At 43.0% G+C, this 18,838-nt stretch overlaps 1 protein-coding gene across 13 annotated transcripts in view; it reads left to right on the top strand.

Annotated features, from left to right (window-relative positions):
* Positions 1 to 18,838, top strand: part of LOC149322298 (RNA binding protein fox-1 homolog 3) — a 545,247-nt gene that overhangs the window by 440,671 nt on the left and 85,738 nt on the right. For 5 of the 13 annotated variants that reach the window (XM_089539023.1, XM_089539033.1, XM_089539014.1 and 2 more), the window contains exon 1: positions 10,743 to 11,064. The exons of 5 other annotated variants lie outside the window; for them this stretch is intronic. In XM_089539023.1, the coding sequence (XP_089395149.1) occupies positions 10,960 to 11,064 (105 nt within the window). In that variant the 5' untranslated portion in view covers positions 10,743 to 10,959. Of the gene's footprint in view, positions 1 to 10,742; positions 11,065 to 18,838 lie in introns of those variants that run through there. 3 more of the 13 variants (XM_089538952.1, XM_089538931.1, XM_089538923.1) reach the window with 3 other exon arrangements.

The following is an 18,838-nucleotide window of genomic DNA, read 5'->3' as shown; positions in this document are numbered from 1 at the left end:
TGTGTGTGCACATTCAGTAGTGAAATGAACCCTGGGGAATTGGCTTAATAGGGAAATGTATTTGACACAACAAGTGGGTATGTGTATTTCCTACCCATTTCCCTATAATCACAAGCAGGCCATCCAACTTCAGAAGGGCCCTTCTCCAACCCCTTCCATGCCCTTTCCCACCACTGTGCCTCTTCCCTCCCCCCCCCTTCTACTGTGCCCACCCCAAACCCATTCCTCACCTCTTTTGGCATTGAAAAATTTCCTACCACTGGTTAAACCTAATCCTTTGATGGTGGCACCCAGGAAATTACTAGCAACAAAATAAAAACTAGTAACATGATAGAAGTGTGTTTTGTTTAGAAACAGCGCCAGAAAGTTTAAAGGTGAGAGTTAAGAAACCAGAGGGAATACTCTATAAAATACCCTGCTTTAAAAGGGCAAGGCAGCAAGCTAAGCCAATTAAGGAAAGAGGAATCCCAAAGAAAACCTACATTGCATTGTGGTGCATCAGGCCCTGGGGGTCATCATGTCTGTGATGTGAGTCTCTCCATAGATCTTACCACCTCTCGCATCTCCTTCACCAAAGCAGTTCTAACACCTGCTGAGTCCCAGGCTCTGAACCATGTTCCATTCTGCCAACTTAGACATAATTGCTGTTCAAAGCCAACCTGCCTGCTGAGAAGCCACCTGTCCTAGGACCTGGCTGCCCCCACCCCCCAGTAGTGACTGAAAGTGCCCTTTGCCGCCAAGGTCATGCAACGCACCATGTTGTCTTGAGAGGAGGCTACCCTCTCTTGGCACCCTGCCACCACAAGGTGTTCTGTCTCATATTATGGTCAGAAGCAAATGTAGGTTTAAACTAGACAAAGAATGTAAACACCTGCAACAGTCTGAATACACAAAAAGTCAAGAATAATATGTAGACCATGAGACACAAGTATTCTCATTGCTTGCAGCCCTTGTTATCATTGTCTTAGCTTCCATTTTACATGCCAGCATTCATGACTTGGAGAAGGCAGGCGGCGGGGAGAAAATGTGCTAGTGCTAATGCTAAATTACTGGAAATAAGGAGGCAACCAAAAGACTCCTGAATCCATGATTTTCAAACTGTTAGGTTCCTAATCCCATGTATATGTTTTATAAGAGCTGCCTGAGTTTTTGACTTTTCACTTGGAGAGCAATAATATCAGAATTAAAATGTCAAATAAATGTAATGTGTACACTCTCAGCAGTTTGGCACTGTGCTGTTTGATAAAAAATTGTGTTAACGGCAACAAAATAGGCTGTTTAGAAAGACAAATGGGAAGGTTGTTATTTGTGCAGGTGAACAAGTTGCTTACCTTTTTGTCTGTGCTTTTCTGCAATAGACCATCGCATTGATTCTGCAGCGTAATTTAAAATATTCCAGTATCTAAGCCAACGTGCTGTAGTGGTTTGAGCATTGGACTATGTCTGGAAACCAGAGTTTGAATCCCTTCTTGACCATGGAAACCCACCGGGTAGCATTGGGAAAGTCACACTGTCTCAACCTGCTCAGAGGAAGGCAAAAGCAAACCCCCTCTGAACAAATCTTACCAAGAAAATTCTGAGGTAGGGTTGCCTTAGGGTAGCCTTAAGATGGAAATGATGTGAAGGCGCACAACAACAACAAACCTAAGTTTGTTATGAAAGCGGCTGATATATCTTAGGGTGCAAATGTGAGAGGGAGCCACTTCCATGGTGGAAAGGCTAACAAAGCATATCTGAATATTCAAGCACATGAAAAGTAATGTCACCCTATCTTGTTCTCTTTAGTTTCCTCCAGGACATAAACTTTATAGTGGCCAGGTTAAATATTCCATGACAATCAGAAACAGGAGTGAAAGCACTCCTGGCAGATGACTATCCAGTCACAGTTTTAAAACTTCCTAAGAAGGAAATTCCATCACTCTTCAAGGCAGTATGTTCTACTGTCGAATAGCTATTATTGTGAGGAACTTCTTCCTAATGTTTAGATAGAATTTCTTTTCCTGTAGCTTGAATCCATTGCTCCATGTCCTAGTCTCTGGAGCAGAAGAAAACAAGCTTGCTGTATCCTCAGTATAACATCTCTTCAAATATTAAACATGATGATGTTGTCACCCTTCCTGGCCTTCTTCCTGGCCATAAACTCTAATGGCAATATAAGGAGTCTCAGGGAACATAGGGTTTGAATCATAACCATTCATTGTGTGATGGGAAAAGTTGATGCCCATCTCCATGTGCTTTAGGCAGCCGAGATGGCAACTCCTTCCCACCCCATTCCTCATAGAAGGGCTAACTGGGCTGCCAGTTAAACCTAACTCCAGTGTGGAAAATGAACTAGCACCACACACACACATACACAGGGAGGGGGAGGAGACTTGTGGACAGGAGCTGCATGCTGCCATCACTGCTTACTGTTACCAAAGCAAGCTTTTCTCTCTTATCGAGCAGGATGAAGTAGCAGGATTGAAACCAGGTCTTCCCAAAAGTATTTTAAACACTCAACCCCCATCTCCTGTGAGGAACCTCCATGGTTGACTGCAGTGCTGGAAAACTTCCAAATCATTTTCGTGAGGAACAATCTTTTCTTCACTGACCCCTCCTTGTGAGACTACATGGGGTACCAGGAACCACCTCTTTGGAGAGGCAGAATGATATGAGCAGGGGGATAATTTTTGTACAAATCACAGAAGGAGTATAATGGAGTTAGGGATCTTTTGAGGAGCCAGACAAGACAGAAGTGAAGGTCCAAAGGTGGAATGCAGGGAGTGAGGCCATAGTTTGGCAAAGGAATAATGAGTGTGGTGGCAGATTGCAAAACAAATGATGCTATAGCAATTGAGTAAGAAGTAATTTTAGAACTGATATTTGGTGGGAAGGAGAGAGAAGTGGCTTGAGATTTCAGATAGGATGTTGACAACCTGGAACATGCACAGAGGAGGGTAAACAAAATAATGAAAGGTGTAGAAACCACGGCCTATGAGGAGCTATTTAGGGAACTGGATATGTTTAGCCTGGAGAAGGTTAAGAGGTGATATGATAGTCCTGTTGAAATATTTAAAGGGATGCTACTTGTGCCATTTACCATACTGAAGATGGAGCAAGTTTGTTTTCAGCAGCTCCTGAGAATAGGACCCAGAGCAATGGATTCAAATTACAGGGAAATAGATTCCACCTAAACATTAGGAAGAATCTCCTGACAGTAAGAGCTGTTCAACAGTGAAACATGCTCCCTCAGAGAATGGTGGAGTCTCCTTCTTTGGATGTTTTTAAACAGAGGCTGGATGGAGGGCTTTGATTGTGTATTCCTGCATGGCAGTGGATTGGACTGGATGGTCCTTGAGATATCTTAAAACTATAGGATTCTATCATTTAAGGGCCAGGTGTGCTCACAGAGAAAGCAAGGAGTTGGGGGATACAGTTATGACTTGTTTGGCTTTGCCTTGTGTTTTTTTTTTCTGTCATTGATCTTCATTTATCCTTCTAATTACTGTATTGCTCCTGAAGGCCTACATCTCATTGTTAGTCTCAACTTGAGTAAACCCATTGAATCAGTAGCACTGATCAGATATAGTTGGAGCTAACAAATGGACATAGGCTTGTATATTTAGAGCCAACAACAAGGATGGGACTCATGCAACCTTTCAAATGTTGTTGAACTACAACTCTTATCAGTCCTAGCCACTATGCCAAATAATGAGGAATGCTGGGAGTTGCAGTCCAACAACATCTGGAGGGCTGTATGATTCCTACTCATGGTCCACATTAAACGGCAACGTCAAGAGCAAGGTGTGGTACAAGGCAACTGTTACGTGGATTTGTAATTGGTTGACCGGACGGACCCAAAGGGTGCTCAACAATGGCTCCTTTTCATCCTGGAGAGAAGGGACCAGTGGGGTCCCACAGGGCTCTGTCCTGGGCCCAGTACTGTTCAACATCTTTATGAATGACTTGGAGGAAAAAATTATCAAATTTGCAGATGACACCAAATTAGGAGGAATAGCTAATACTCCAGAGGACAGGATCAAAATTCAAAATGACCTGAATAGACTAGAAAGTTGGGCCACAGCTAACAAAATGAAATTCAACAGGGAGAAGTGTAAGGTACTGCACTTAGGGCGAAAAAATGAAAAGCACAGATATAGGATGGGGGACACCTGGCTTAAGGAGACAACATGTGAAAGGGATCTAGGAGTCCAAGTAGACCACAAGTTGAACATGAGTCAACAGTGCGATGCGGCAGCTAACAAGGCCAATGCGATTTTAGGCTGCATCAATAGAAGTATAGTGTCTAGATCAAGGGAAGTAATAGTGCCACTATATTCTGCTCTGGTCAGGCCCCACCTGGAATATTGTGTTCAGTTCTGGGCACCACAATTCAAAAAGGACATTGAGAAACTGGAGCGTGTTCAAAGGAGGGCAACTAAAATGGTGAAGGGTCTGGAAACCATGTCCTATGAGGAACGCCTTAGGGAGCTGGGTATGTTTAGCCTGGAGAAAAGAAGGTTAAGAGGTGATATGATAGCCCTGTTTAAATATTTGAAGGGATGTCATATTGAGGAGGGAGCAAGCTTTTTTTCTGCTGCTCCAGAGACTAGGACTCGGAGCAATGGATGCAAGCTGCAGGAAAAGAGATTCCACCTCAACATTAGGAGGAACTTCCTGACAGTAAGGGCTGTTCGACAGTGGAACACACTCCTTCCTCGGAGTGTAGTGGAGTCTCCCTCCTTGGAGGCCTTCAAACGGAGGCTGGATGGCCATCTGTCGGGGATGCTTTGATTTGGATTTCCTGCATGGCAGGGGGTTGGACTGGATGGCCCTTGCGGTCTCTTCCAACTCTATTATTCTATGATTCTATATAACTAACCAGCTGACTGGCCAGTCTCACTACTTGGGAGTTACCAGTTACAAGTAATGTTGTACCCTTAAATATTCTATTTATTTATTTTGGTTACAAGAATAATACAGTGTTATATTACAAAAGGAACAGTGTTATATTACAAAAGGGGATAAATTTTAGCTTATTGGTATAACAAGTAGTTACTTTTTAAATCTACCTCTAAAGGACAAATTTGGAGACATTTTGATGGAATTGTTCAAGTTCTTTACCATTCTCTTTTCTATTCTCAGGGGTCAATCCTCCAAAAAAGTTTCTTAAAAAGTAACAAGCAATACAATGAGCAATTCGTTGTATGATAAAACTTTACTTTTGGCACACTATAACAAGCAACAGGAACACATACTGGTATTTTAAAAAGTAATTTCCCAAAATCTAGATATTCTGTTCAAGAAGATCTATGGGTAGGGGAGCACTTTAACCTGACACTCAGTGTGGGGTGTTAGCATGCTTCCTTGCCCATAAATCTTCCCCATCCCTGTTTGGTTTGTTATAGGCTCCCACTTGAGATGCCAATCTGGATACCTTCTTCATAAGCGTATCTTCTGAAAACCAGACCTACCAATAAGGGCACCAGCCTATTTCAAGCAGTAATCTTGCAAGGATGACATTTCTTACATAGAACAATGATGTGAACAATACTAGCTCTTTCTAGCACACCCTGAAGAAATCTTATCAGGGAGATCTGTGTATCCCCAAGAGAGTACAGATTATTCCTAGCAAAGAAGCTCATAGGGAACTATATACACATATGTCCCTTCGTACATTCCTTGAGTAGTGAGCATTTTCTCCCTTTAGTTCATACAAGTGGTTTTTAGCTACTCATTTTTCAAAGTGGTCTACCAAAAATACTCCCGAATATTATCTCTCTAAAACACACACATACAAAGGGTATTTTGTTTTATCAGAATAACTGTGTCACCATCAGATTCACAGGCCAGCTAGCTGCCAAAGTACACTGTTCTTACGTGCCTTTGACATTGTGTTGTATTAGCATTAGTGTGAGGTGTCAGAAAATGAACGTATATTTATCATGGGTTGTACAGATGTCTAGAACTCCAAGTCCTAGCAGATTCCTTGGCTACAGCACACAGCCTTGTGCTGTGACAGGATTTCTCTTGATTGGGAGAAAGGGCAGAAGGAGAACCACCCCATGGGAATGCAGCAGTGGTGGCTAAAGTCTGATAAGAATTGGGGGAGGGGGGTGTTTTTAAACTGTGTTAAAGTTAGCAAGTGGAGGCCATGAACAAGGGTTCATGAACAAAGGTCCACAGTTACACCAACATCTTTGGTTTGGCTAGAATGAGAGAATCAAGGAGAGCCTGTTTCTCATTTTTTTTATATGCCTAGAAAAACATCAGGAGCCCCATGGTGCCTACATGATTTCTAAAGCATGGAGGAATGACCAGGATTCTCCCTGATGTTGCAGTGCAGCTCAGAAACACTTCAGGAGCCCTGGGATTTCTTGCTGCATTAGCCTCTAAGGCTTCGTGCAATAGGAATACATTCCTATCCCTTTCCTTAGCTTTGAGAATGAGGACTCCCTGTGTAATATCCAAAGACTTTGCTCCTTTCCTCTGTAGGGGATGGGGGGCATTATGGTTAGAATAAACTTCAGTTTACTCTCCAGACAAGTCAATATTTGATTATTCCTTTTATATTATGCCCGCATTACTGCTGTTGTAAATCATTGCTTTAGACAGTTGATGGGACTTGACGATTTCATCAAATTAATAGCCTAACTTATATTTAGCCACTTCTTTATGAGTAACTTGCCTGATGACTAGTACAGTTTCTGGATCAGGAAGGGCAGACTGCATAGAACCTAGTCAAACCCTTGACATGCTCAGAGTTTCCTTCCTGCTGTCAGGAGTTAGCAAAAAGGGGATATGTAGACCCATAATGTCACCAGCCAACCCTACTGCAGCAACTTTTGTCAGACCCCCCTGTTTTCAGAACAGACAACCCTTGACTAGCTTTCTGCTCTCTGTGACTCTTGTCAAATGTCCCTTTTCCCCAGAAGCCTTGTCATTCACACAATAAAATTCTAGTTTGCCTCATTTCCCTGGTCTTGGAATCCACTGAAGGATGCTTCAACCTGCTCCCCAGTGAAGCTGCAATTCTGCACCATTTCCTGAGCAGATGTGTCAAGATACTGAGGCTCTCAGCAGCTTCAGTCTGAAAGTGCCTGAACTCTGTTTACCCCAAAGCGACAGGCAGTAGCTGACCCAACACCCTTCCACCAATATGAGTACCATGTAGCACTCATCCAGACCTTCATAGGAGAGGTCCTCATTTCTTGGTATCTCACGTCATAGCAAAAAAAGGCAGGGACCTATGATAGTATCCTTTCTCTGACAGAGTACAGTCTCTGTGGCGGGCAAGGGAGGGGGAGGCAGATCTGAGAACAATTCAAGGCCCTTTTCTTAAAACGCAGCATTTTTCAGATGGTTGCTGCACCAGGAAGAATCACCTAATAAAACTCACTTAGAAGCATCTCTGCCTGGCAGGGAATATTTTGCCTCTGAGCCTTGGAAGGCAGCCCAATTGCAATGTACCCCACATTCTGGCTGAATTGAACACAGGATTCACGTTTTTGCTGCACAGCCAAGCGGAGCACAAGTGCCTTTGCAGCTGGTCGACACATATTTAAACTGGGCCCTGCAGTGCACCGGCACCAAGCAGTTAGGAAAGCTGGGCCAGTCACCAGAGATTCAGGGGGCTGGTCTGAAAACAGGGGTTATTTCATTCAGAGTTATCCTCCAGTCTTTGTATAAAAGCCTTCTCCACAGTCTGCAGGGATCCCATGGAGCCAGGAGCTGTTAGGGGACATCCATGCAACAAGTCTGTTGCATCAGTGCAATGCACTGAGTCATTGCTTTTGCCAGCAACTTCCCCATGACTATGGGGTTGCCTTTCCCTGAAGATCCCCTCCAGACCATGAACCTGAATGAGTTGCTAGGAGGCCTTTCTATAACTGAAACCACGAGAAACGATTTAGTTCATGTACTAAAAAGGCTTTATATTTCATTGGTATAATTATCTCTTTTGGTGAGCTGTGGATTACTCGCTATTACTTGCCATGAGATGGTATTCATTAAAAATCCCAAACATAGCTAAATCCTTGCAACCCAGTTTATCCATATGTCAGTAAAATGACATAGCTATCCATTATCTTTCTATCATAGCCAAAATATTATCACTTTAATAACACCTGTTGCCCAAAAGCAAAATGGACCATGAACTGTTTATCAGGTCTCAGAATAGGCAAGAACATATCAGTGCTCAAGCGAAAGCCTTCCCTCCCTTATTCCCCCTCCCCATTAAGTTTTTCGTGTTTCCTCCATTTTTCTACCTTAAACATCACTGTGTCCTCACAGTGAAGTCAGAGATCAGCCTCAAAGAGTTTACAGCAGACTTCCCCCAGAACTGGACTCTGAATGGATAAACACAATCAGTGTGCAAATGTAGTCATGGTTTTTTTTAATGATAGGAGGTGAATACAGATTATTTTTTGTTTGCCACAGTATCTATGAAACTATGTGATTAGTTTCTCATCTGTAACATCCTTTAAAGTAGCAAGGAAAATGTTTTATGTGTATATTGATGCAAACATATGTGCATTATGTATGTACATTTGCAAAAACATCTGCATGTAATTCAGAATTATTGAGTGCAGGGGAAGGGCTGTGGGTAGAGAAATGAAGTTTATCACCCACTCACCCAGAATTTTACTCACCTGGGCAAAATTTTATCCTCTGGCCAACTCCCAGACAAGGAAGATGTAAAGTCAGGTGGGTTGAAGGGGAATGTATGCAAGTTAACACTGAAGGAAGAATTTCCAGTAGATGCCTGTGTAAGCTTCACGTTTCACTGCAGATCTTGAAATGCAGGATTCCTGTTCAACAGGAGTTATGTTGAAAGGATCATTCTAACAGGCACTTACTCTTATTCAGACCCAATGGCATTGAGAATGGTGGGAGAAACTACACACCACCAAAACTCAATTTTTGATGTAGTTTGTGTGAGACTGGAGACATCCTGCACCTTTGAAAATCATACCAAAGTGCTTTAGAGCCATATTTTGTGGATGTCATTGCTTTTTAAAAATCCTCTTGTATAAGATGGTGCTTTGAAACAGATGCTTTCCCCCTTTTACAAAAAAAAAAAAAAAAAAGGGGGGGGGATACTTCACAAGTGCTCCAAGTCTCTGTGCTTTAGGGGAGAATTATGTTATGGATAGAGTGGCAGTCTGTGTGTGTTTAGAAGCCAAAAATTTTACTTTGCTTTCATACATCCTCTCATTAATTCACATTACAAGGGACAAAAAGGGGATCCTTACTTAAGTGAACTTGAACTTGCAACATCTCTGCATCGCTCTGTTTTCTGACCACCCTCCTTTAAAACCCTAGCAAAAAGGGAGGTGGTGCTTTGGGTTTGTTTAAGCTCTCAGATTTCAGTGGATGGGGACAGCATTCCATCGCTTTGTACAGAGTGTGTGCTGGAGATACTTATGCTCTTGAAGCTACATCTCAAGGAAACCACATGACGAAGAGTTGTGATTTGACTGCTACCTAGATAGTACTTTGGCCTATCTAGGTAGCAGCCTATGGGCAGAAAATAGGGGCTGGCTCCCAGTAGCCCCCACAAACCCATAATATAGCTAGGAAGAAGTTTCCAGACAGCAGAGGACTTTGTGTGCTGGGAAGAGAGACGGTAATGGCTTCCTGTTCCTGCAAAAGCTACTGGGAACCAGCTCTGTGCAGTGAGCTGGGATCTATTGGCTCTCCTGTGGGACAAGCTGCCCAGCACTCAGGAAGCATCCCAGCAAAAGCATCTCCTGCCAAACTCTGCCCATATTTTTGGGAGAGGTCAGCTGGCATCCATCTGTGTAGGCCTGGCGTGCCTGTAGGTGTGTGAGTCTGTGTCCAGGCACAGGGCATGCAAGGCTTTTGCGTGCAAGCATTGGCGTGTGTGTTTTGAACATTTAGGGTGTGCTTGCTTTGGGATAAAAAGATTTCTTTTCCTAAATGTGCGAGGGTCACTCAGGTTTCTCTGCCAGTTTAATGCATCTTCACAGTCTTTCTTCTTGTTTTCTGGATCCTGGGAGCAACAGACAGACTAGAGTGGACAGGGAGTGTTTTACCCAAAGGAGATCAGGAGTTTATCCTGTGAAAAAATTGTGTAATTGCTTGAAATGATTTCACACAATGTTGCGCAAAACCATTAAAGTGGCCACAAAGAAGCACTAACACACATCTTTTTACTTTTGGGATTTCACCGACAATGCATTTCTGATATTGCTTTATTTGCGCAATTGTGTGTGATAATCATTGTGCAATTACTTGCCATTTTTGCTTTATTTGCAGGATGCTTCAAATGTGCTTTAATCTCTCTTTAACGCCAAAATCAGCCGCAGTGTGATAAACTCCAGAGAGATGGCGGGGGCGGGGGTCTTTTGCTGTCCTGGGGGGGGTCTCAGGTGGGGTCTTGCCACAAAGGAGCAAGGGGTGGAGGGGCGGCCATTGGGGAAGAAGCGGGGCTGCAGCCACCAAGGCAGGCTTTGTAGCCCAAGGGCCCCTGGGGGCCAGTCCCCCCGAAGAGGCTACCCTTGCTGGGGGCCTCTTTAGGGCAGGGCCAGAGGCAGCGCAGCAGCCAGCCAGGGGTTAAGTGCAGGCTCAGCTCTTCTGGCTTTTCTCGGTTTCCCAGCGAGCTGTTTGATGTCTGAATGCACAGGGGACTCCCCCCGCCTCTCCCCCAATGCTCCCACGCCACACACACACACACACACACACACAGCCCACGCTGCCAGCCAGCCAGCCAGCCTCTTCCTTTGCGGAGCATGCCTTCCTGGAGCAGCTCAGGGCCCCCAGTGCCTCTCCTCCTCCTCCTTCTGCCTGCTGCTGCTGCTGGTCCTCCTTGCCTCCTCGCTTGAGCCCAGGGCAGAGCGTGCAGCGTGGCCGATGGCGCCCTCCTGAAGAGGGAGGCAGGGAAGGAGCCAGGCGTGGGGAAGGCGCAGGAAAGGAGCCCAGGGTCTGCCGGGGGGGCATCGCTCCTGGCCGCCCCCCATGATCGCCTCGATGGCCAACTCCGGCTGCCTGCTGCTCCCCAACTCCGCCTTGCTGCCCCCCTCGCTGCCCTGCCCTCCGCCCGCTTTCCTCTACCTCCAGCAGGTAAGTCCAGCTCTTTTGCCCCTCTGCCTGCCTCCCTCCCCTCCTGGGCCAGAGCTTGCCCTGCCTCCCCTTTGAGGGGCCCGGCTTCTTCTTCCCTCCAAGAACCGCCGGGAGGTCTGGCTGCGAGGAGCCCCTGTGCGCTGTCCCTCTGCGGTGGTGCTGAAGGCGGCATTCAGGGGGCTCGGCTCTCAAGGGCTGCCCCTGAGGCCCCCCTGGGAGACAGGGCTCCTGGAAAGAAAGGGGTCCCTGGGGCATACACAGAACACCGGTTCCGAGCAGCAGTGATGAAGTCTCTTTTTCAAACCGATGGCATCCAATGGCCCCTTGTGGTCCCCCCCCCCCTTGGCTCCTTCCTCCCCTGCCTTTCCAGCTTCTTTCCTGTTGCAGTCCAGTGTTATGCCCCCCCCCAAAAAAAAAAAAACCCGGTGGTTGGTTGGATGTGACCCCTCTAGAGATATGTGTGAGTGAAGTCATTTAAAATCTAAATCTGTGGTAGGATTCAAAGACATAGCCGTGTTAGTCTGTAGAACCAGTTTGTAGACAGGTCTTGTAGCATCTTTGAGACTCACTGAAAGAAAGAAATTGGCAGCAGGAGCTTTCCTAGGCTTCAGTCTACTTCCTCAGATGCATTTGCACTGAATTCTAGGAAAGTTCCTGCTGCCAATTTCTTTCTTTCAGTGAGTTCAAAGGTGGTACAGCTCTCTCTACATACAAACTCTAAATCTGTCTGTGCTGCAGCCCCAGTTTCCAGCCAGCTTTGGTACTGCCAGCTGAACCCCAAGCGTGCCTCCCCTTCACCAAAGGGCCTGGCTGCCCTGGGAGTCTGGTCCCTTAGCCTCTCCCCCGAGGCCAGTGGGGAAGGAGGGGGCCATGCCCACACCTTCACCCCTATGGCACCACTGCTCTTTCCTTCACTTCCTCACCATGGACCTGAAGCTGCACATGGTTCCTTGCCTAAGGCTCTCCAGAGGAAAGGAGGTCTTTGCTTCAAAACAAAAATAATTTAAAAGCCCCAACAACACACACACACACACACAACCTCCTTGCAGCATCAGAAATCCCCACCTCCCAGCTGTGCTAACCCTTCCATTTGCGCTTGAAGGAGTTTTAAATATTCATGGCATCCTAACCACTGGCACTAAATGTTCTACACAGCCAGCCAGCTTTGGGGCAGAGGGGTCCTGGTGGTCTTTCCTCTGAAATCTTATGCAAAAGAAGGAAGGCAACTATTGTCTGGCTTAGTTTTTTTTTTTTCTTTTTCTTCAAATGATTGAATGGAAGGCTTTAAAACTGCAAATCCAGGACTTCCCTCAAGTTTTGTAGAGTGAGGCAGATGCTTTCCCTCTGCACTCCTGTCTAGAATAGATAGGTTCTCTGAAATGTGTTTTTTCCTGAGCTTTCGCTGTGTGCATGTGTGTGTGTGTTGACTGAAGAAGTAGCCTACTGAAGGAAGGAGTTTTTGGATTGGGAATCTTCCTGTAAATTCCAGTATGTTCCTCCTTGTTCCTGAGACTCCCTGAGGGAAGAAAGGCTCATTCAGAAAATACCCCTCAGTTCCGATCGCTTGCATAAGGGACTTATGAATGCCTGACGGGAACACTGGGGAATCTCTCATGTTTTGAACTAGACAGCCTTGGCTAAGATGATTAAAGCAGGGAGGGTGTTCTCTTAGTGGAATCCCTTTAGGTTTCTGCTTCTGGTCGCACTGCGTAGCACACCAGCCTGCTAACTCTTCAGCAAAGCTGCATGGACACGTTTACCCTGGTGCTTATTGCATTTCCCCTAGACTGGGCAAGGAAATATTGCAAGCGAGTTCATTAAATGAATGGCTAGAGCCCACTCCGAGGAATTTAGGAGAGGGAGAGGCTTCACTCAGTAGCCTCATTTCCCTAGTCTTTTCTGATGGAGCTTTTTCGCTTGCATTTCGCCTGCCCTCTTTTTTGGATTTTCCCAAGCCTCTTGCACGTTAGTTGCAGATTTTTCTGGACACAGTTAAGAGGAAGGCTATATGTGTTCGGAGTAAGTGTGTGACTTATTTTTGGTTTGTTCGGTATTATTTGGAGGAGCTGGTCAACAAATTCCCCGCTTGATATTTGTCAGAAGTCAGTACTCTGCATCTGAAGTTCCTGTTAATCTAAAATAGTATCTTAAAATAAGCAAAATATAAACAGCTGAACAGCAGACCTGCATGGAAAAGTCCCATCTATAGGCTTGTGCAGAAGTAACCCTAGTTAATTTGCAGTTTGCAACATGAATGTTCACATTCTGATCCCATTTTGCTCCAAGGGTTGCTTCCTTTCACGCCCTTCAGCATGAGCCATGATGGTTGAAGGGGGCTTTGCATATGTTTCTGGGCCCTATTATTCAACAATATACAATATGCAAGACTTAATTTTTACAGTTAGTAGAAACTGCCTAAAAGCTATGCTCTCTAAGGAGCTAGAGCTATGTAAAGAAACTTTCTAAGGCAGGTGGAAAACATGCATTTTAGCAATTGGTTCCTAATGGTTACCATGCTACATTGGCCATTAGCAAGCCTTTGTCAATAGATGACCATGGGTGTATAGCCATATTTGATTTATTTCTAATTCTATTTCTTTTTTTAAATTAAATTTTATTGTACAAATATTAAAATAAACAAAAACTACATTTAAACAGTGACAACATCATTACTCAGTACTAGACATATCACAAAACACATAATGTAACAGTAACATAAAACACCATAGATAAGAAATTATCTTCCATATATACATTCTACTTCTATTTCGATTGGGAGAACCTGGGTTGGATGACACTATATCTTCATTTTAGGGCAGGGCCAACACATTTTGGAACTTGTGAGAGAAAAGCCGAATGATGCCTTCTCACCTATATCCATAGAACACTTAGCTGATTTGACAATTAGCCATTCTTTAATAGAACCACAAAGATTTCAGCTAAGTGGCTCTCCTGCCAATTTCCACTATTTTTTTCTGTGGGTTCCTTAGAACCAGACTGTACACTTTAGTAACTGTAACAGGATATTAAGCTAAGTGGAACATCAGGGTTTGTTTGTTTTTACAGTGGTTGGATTCAAAGATAGTAGCATGCAAGGTTATTGAATTCTGACACATCTGAACCATAGTTTGTTAGTCAGTTTCAAACCACAATTAGAAGCCATTGACTTGTTTAAACCGTGGCTTGTTGTTACATCTGAACCCATATTCATGATTTATCCCTAATTTGTTTTCCCCAACAGGAACTTATAAAAGGGATGGGGGAAAAACAATCCAGTGAGGAGGAAAACAAACTGTGATCTGCAGAACAGTTGATGACTAAAATAACAAACCATGGCTGGCACAAACTGTGGCTTAGTATGATCTGTATGTGCACCATTGTAGTAATGACCATGAACTGTTTGTTGTTCATTTATATTGTTAAAAATAAAGCTCATGACCAAAGCTAAAAAGTTGAATTTGTATTCTCAACCTTGACAGGGATGCTACTAAAATATTGTGTTATAATAGAGTTCTGAGCATGAGTCTTTAATATTTACATACAAGTCCACAAATGCTAAATGCAGAAGTGACCAGTGAAACAAGTTCTAGTTAACATTCCCACAAGCTTATTAAACATCCAATGGGTCTCCTTCTGAACCTCAAAACTGAACACTAAAAAGAAGAACTTTAGTATCCTCGTTAACTGCCTGGCACTTAGTGTGTGTCTTAATTGATGTATGAACAATGTGTGTGGTATAATGTAGTACTTAACTTGCAAGTGGTCGGGAACACAGCCAAATATTTGTACATAATTTTTATTAGCAAGAATTTTAATACTTGTATTAACAGGAAGAATCTTAATGCTTTCAGAAAACTAGGAGCTTCAAACTACTGCCATGTGGATCCTGTAGATCATCAGTGTTTAGACAAATAACCAGTATGGAACTAAAGCTTAAACCCTATTGCTAGATCTGTTCAGCAGCAATTGGTTTTACATAAGTGTTGATTTACAGTTTGGCAGTTCATTCAGCAAATTCATTCTCTGGCTAGGAATTCCAGTTGAATTTAAACCTAAATACTATAATATCAGTCTGTTTTTATTATAGAAAGCTGTTTCAGCATTTGCTGCACACATATAATTATATATGTTTTAAATAGTTTGGTGATAATGGTATGTGTGTACAGTTGGCCCTTCTTATACATGGATTTTTTATACAAGGATTCAAGCATACACGGTTTGAAAATGATCAAAAAAGGATAAATTTCAAATATGAATCCTTGATTTTCCATTTTTTATAAGGGACGCCATTTTCCTATGTCATTATATTTAATGGGACTTGAGCATCCACAGATTTTGTTATCCATGGGGGATCTTGGAACCAAACCCCAGCGTATAACAAGGGTCCACTGTATGTGTGGAGGTAGACAGAAAACACAGGGCTTTGTAACTGGACCTGAGGATTATTGTATGTGTGTGTATGTATCTTCAAGTCGCCTGTCAACCTATGGCAACCCCATGAATAACATAGGGTTTTCTTAGGCAAAGAATATTCTTTTGCCAGTTCTTTCCTCTGAAATACAGCCTACAGCACCTAGTATTCATTGGTAGTCTCCTATCCATGTATTATGCAGGGCAGATGCTGCTTAGCTTCCAAGATGAGACAGGATCAGGTGCCTTTCAAGTATTTAGGCCCTTTCCTAAGGATTATTGTTTGTCTAATGACTAGGCTGAATGCTGATATGAATTACCAGATTCTTTTGGCAGTGAACACCAATACTAAATGGCAGGACTGAAACAAATTGGGTGTTACCACCACCCGAATAAAATTTGAACATTTGGCTCATTAAGTTTGATTTATTCACTCCCTAGTAAAGCCAAAGTTTTAGTTGAATTGCTTTAATATTAATTAATCCATTTGTTATATTTAAGTTGTTAAGACATGCTCATCCAATAATACAAGGTGACCCACACAGCAAATCTGAGGAAAGAATTACTATTTTTGTAATTTTGAAAATAACAGATCAAAAACTGTAGCAATCAAGTTCACAATCCCTTTAAAATATCTGCTTACACAACTGTGGGTTGAATTTTGAACCGATGTTCTTAAGCGTGTTTGTAAAATTTAAAGGCTGTTCAAACTACTTTGTGTATTTATTGTGTCCTAAAAGAGGAGACAGAATAGTAGAGGCTTGCCCATGGAGAGCGGTATAAAAACCAGCCATAATTCCCTCCAAGTGCACATAGATGTCTGAGCACCAGTTATTTCTCAACGAAAAAAAGAAGGGAAGGCATAGTAAAAAGCAAGATTTGTTTTTATTTCAATGTTATTGAATGATATCCTTTCCCACCCCACTCCCTGCAGCCCAATCCTTCATCTATTCCTGGTATGACATATTTAATATTTCATTGTGTGTCGCCATGATTAGTTATTTGGAGAACCATACTACCCAGGGGCCCGGGAATATTTAGCTCTATTGGGGGTTTTTAGGCTAGTGATGGGATGGTTTCTATGGTTGCTGAGAGCCTCCTTGCTGGGTTGCCCCCGGCCCAACCTTTTGGGAACTCAGCTGCAGAGCTCTCTGCATGATGTGCCATCACCTGCCAGGCACACAAGAAACCACCCACCTGGTCATCTTTTTCCATAGAGTGCCACTGGTGAGATGCTGAAAGGAAGAAGGAGATTACCCCAATGTTTTATGAGTCTGATTAAACAAAATGAAAAATTGGCTCAGGATGCTGGCTAAGCTGAGGCAAAGATAACATGAGCAGGGGTAGTTATGGGGGTGGGAGAAAGAATTACTAAAAAAAACTATCTAGGAGGTTTGCTACAATTGTGGCATCTTTTCCTTAGTACAGCATAATCAGCAGAGATTGTGATCATCCTGCTGAGTTGCTTGGTGTTTAGGAACTGCCCTCAACATTGTTTAAGTGGGAAAAAATCTTAACATTTTCTGTAGCAAACATATTTCCTCTTGCCTGGCTTGGTGCAATCTCCATCATGAAATGTCCTGGATATCCGGTAATGTGTGTAGCAGATACTGTAGCCCATGGGTGATTCTGTTAATGTGCATTAATTTGCAGAGTGGGTCAAAACCACTGTTAAATTTACTCCCACATGCTACCACATGTTTGAAGGCTGAAGGTAGCTGGGGAGAGTATAAAGCTTTTGGGTCACCCCAAGCAGAGTGCATCTCCCAAGTGACAGGAGTGCCACTGCCTACCTGAACAGAAAGTTTCCATAGCTGAAAGGCAGCTAAGAAGCGGGGGGTGGGGGTATGATGTTGTCAGGTTAAACATCTCTGGAGGATAAATGTTCTTTCACCACTAACCACATAGTTGTAAGTGAAATCCTCTCTTATTTATCTGTCCTTTCTGCTGCCTTCTCATTTTTCTTTACCTTTGACATTCATTGCCTTGCTTGGATCCTTTCTGTCTGGGCTCTCAGCCCAGGTAGTGGGCACAACAGGGCAAAATGCTTTTCATCCAATGATTTCTTGACAAAGTCTTAAAAACATGTTAATACAGCAGCTTTTGTTAATTTATCTTATACCTGCTACATTTTCATTTTATTTTGCAATCCACCTATTCCTTATTTAAAATATTGCAGAAACACCTCAGAAAGAGAGATTGGGAGAGTGAAGGAGCAGATGAAATGGAAGTTGTGGGTTAAGTCCATGCTATTTAGTCCATCTTGTTTAATTATAGGAAGGATGTGTGTGTTTGTTTGATCATAGGAGAATTGTGTTACTGAGCTCACACTGTGGATATACAGTATTTATATCTGTATCAACCTACCGCACAAATGTAGCTTTCGTGCACATATTGACTTGAAATTAAATCTTCTGATGCTATTTGAATCCTGAACATAAAACTATGTTTTATCAATTCCATGCATTCTGTGCTGGTGCACAGTGTGTGTGTGTGTGTACATATTTGCACAACCTACATAGGCACATTCACACTTTCAGAACTTCTTAAAGTAGCATCACAAATCTTCAACAAATCCAGAAATGCAGATACCCATCCATTCTTAGATTTAAGATGTTTTGTGTTTTGCTTTATTTTGTTTGTAGGTTTCATGTTAACCCAAGCAAACCTGCAATAGTTGGCTAGCTCTGATGTGCAGCCTTAATCACCATGACAGATTCAGAGAGCACCTCATATGCAAACCCGGATGTTTACAAGCTCCTCCTTACCATCCATCTATTCATTTTCTCATTTGCAGTATTTGGTTTATAGATAGAATTGAGCTGGGGCTGAGGGACAAGATCTTGTCATGTTGAAGCTGTGTTACTTTAATTAGGAATCATTTTATGGGTTTGTTTTTATTGGGGGGGTTACAATAATTTACAATTATTTATTTATATTATTTATTAATTTTAACATTAATATCAACAATTCAATTTACAATCAAAGTAATATACATTAAATTTAGTGTCCATCTGCAATTCAAGGAAGATGCTAGATTCCAAGGAAACATCTTTCTTTAATTGCAAACATCTTGACTTTGAAAATCTACCAGTGACCACGTGGCCAAAGGGGGGGGGGGGGGTTTGCCAACCTGCAGATAGCCTTCTCCACCATCTGAACTAAGACCAGAAACAGAAAATGCAGGCCTATGACTAACATCTTCAATTTTTTTCCTGTTTGCCTGATGAAGAAGCCAGTGTCATTTTCAAAGCTTGCAACATGTAATTGTGCATTTTGGTTGGCCCAAAAAAGTTATCATTGTTTGGATGTCATATGTGTGAGGATAGTTTGATTTCATCCTCAATTACAGACCTTTCTATGT

Source organism: Sceloporus occidentalis, unplaced genomic scaffold (genome assembly GCF_023333645.1).
Source record: "Sceloporus occidentalis isolate IW3139 unplaced genomic scaffold, rSceOcc1.0.p SCAF_1, whole genome shotgun sequence".
Taxonomy (NCBI): Eukaryota; Metazoa; Chordata; class Lepidosauria; order Squamata; family Phrynosomatidae; genus Sceloporus; species Sceloporus occidentalis.
Note: the sequence above shows the minus strand (reverse complement) of the source record. Positions and strands in the feature narration are given on the sequence as shown.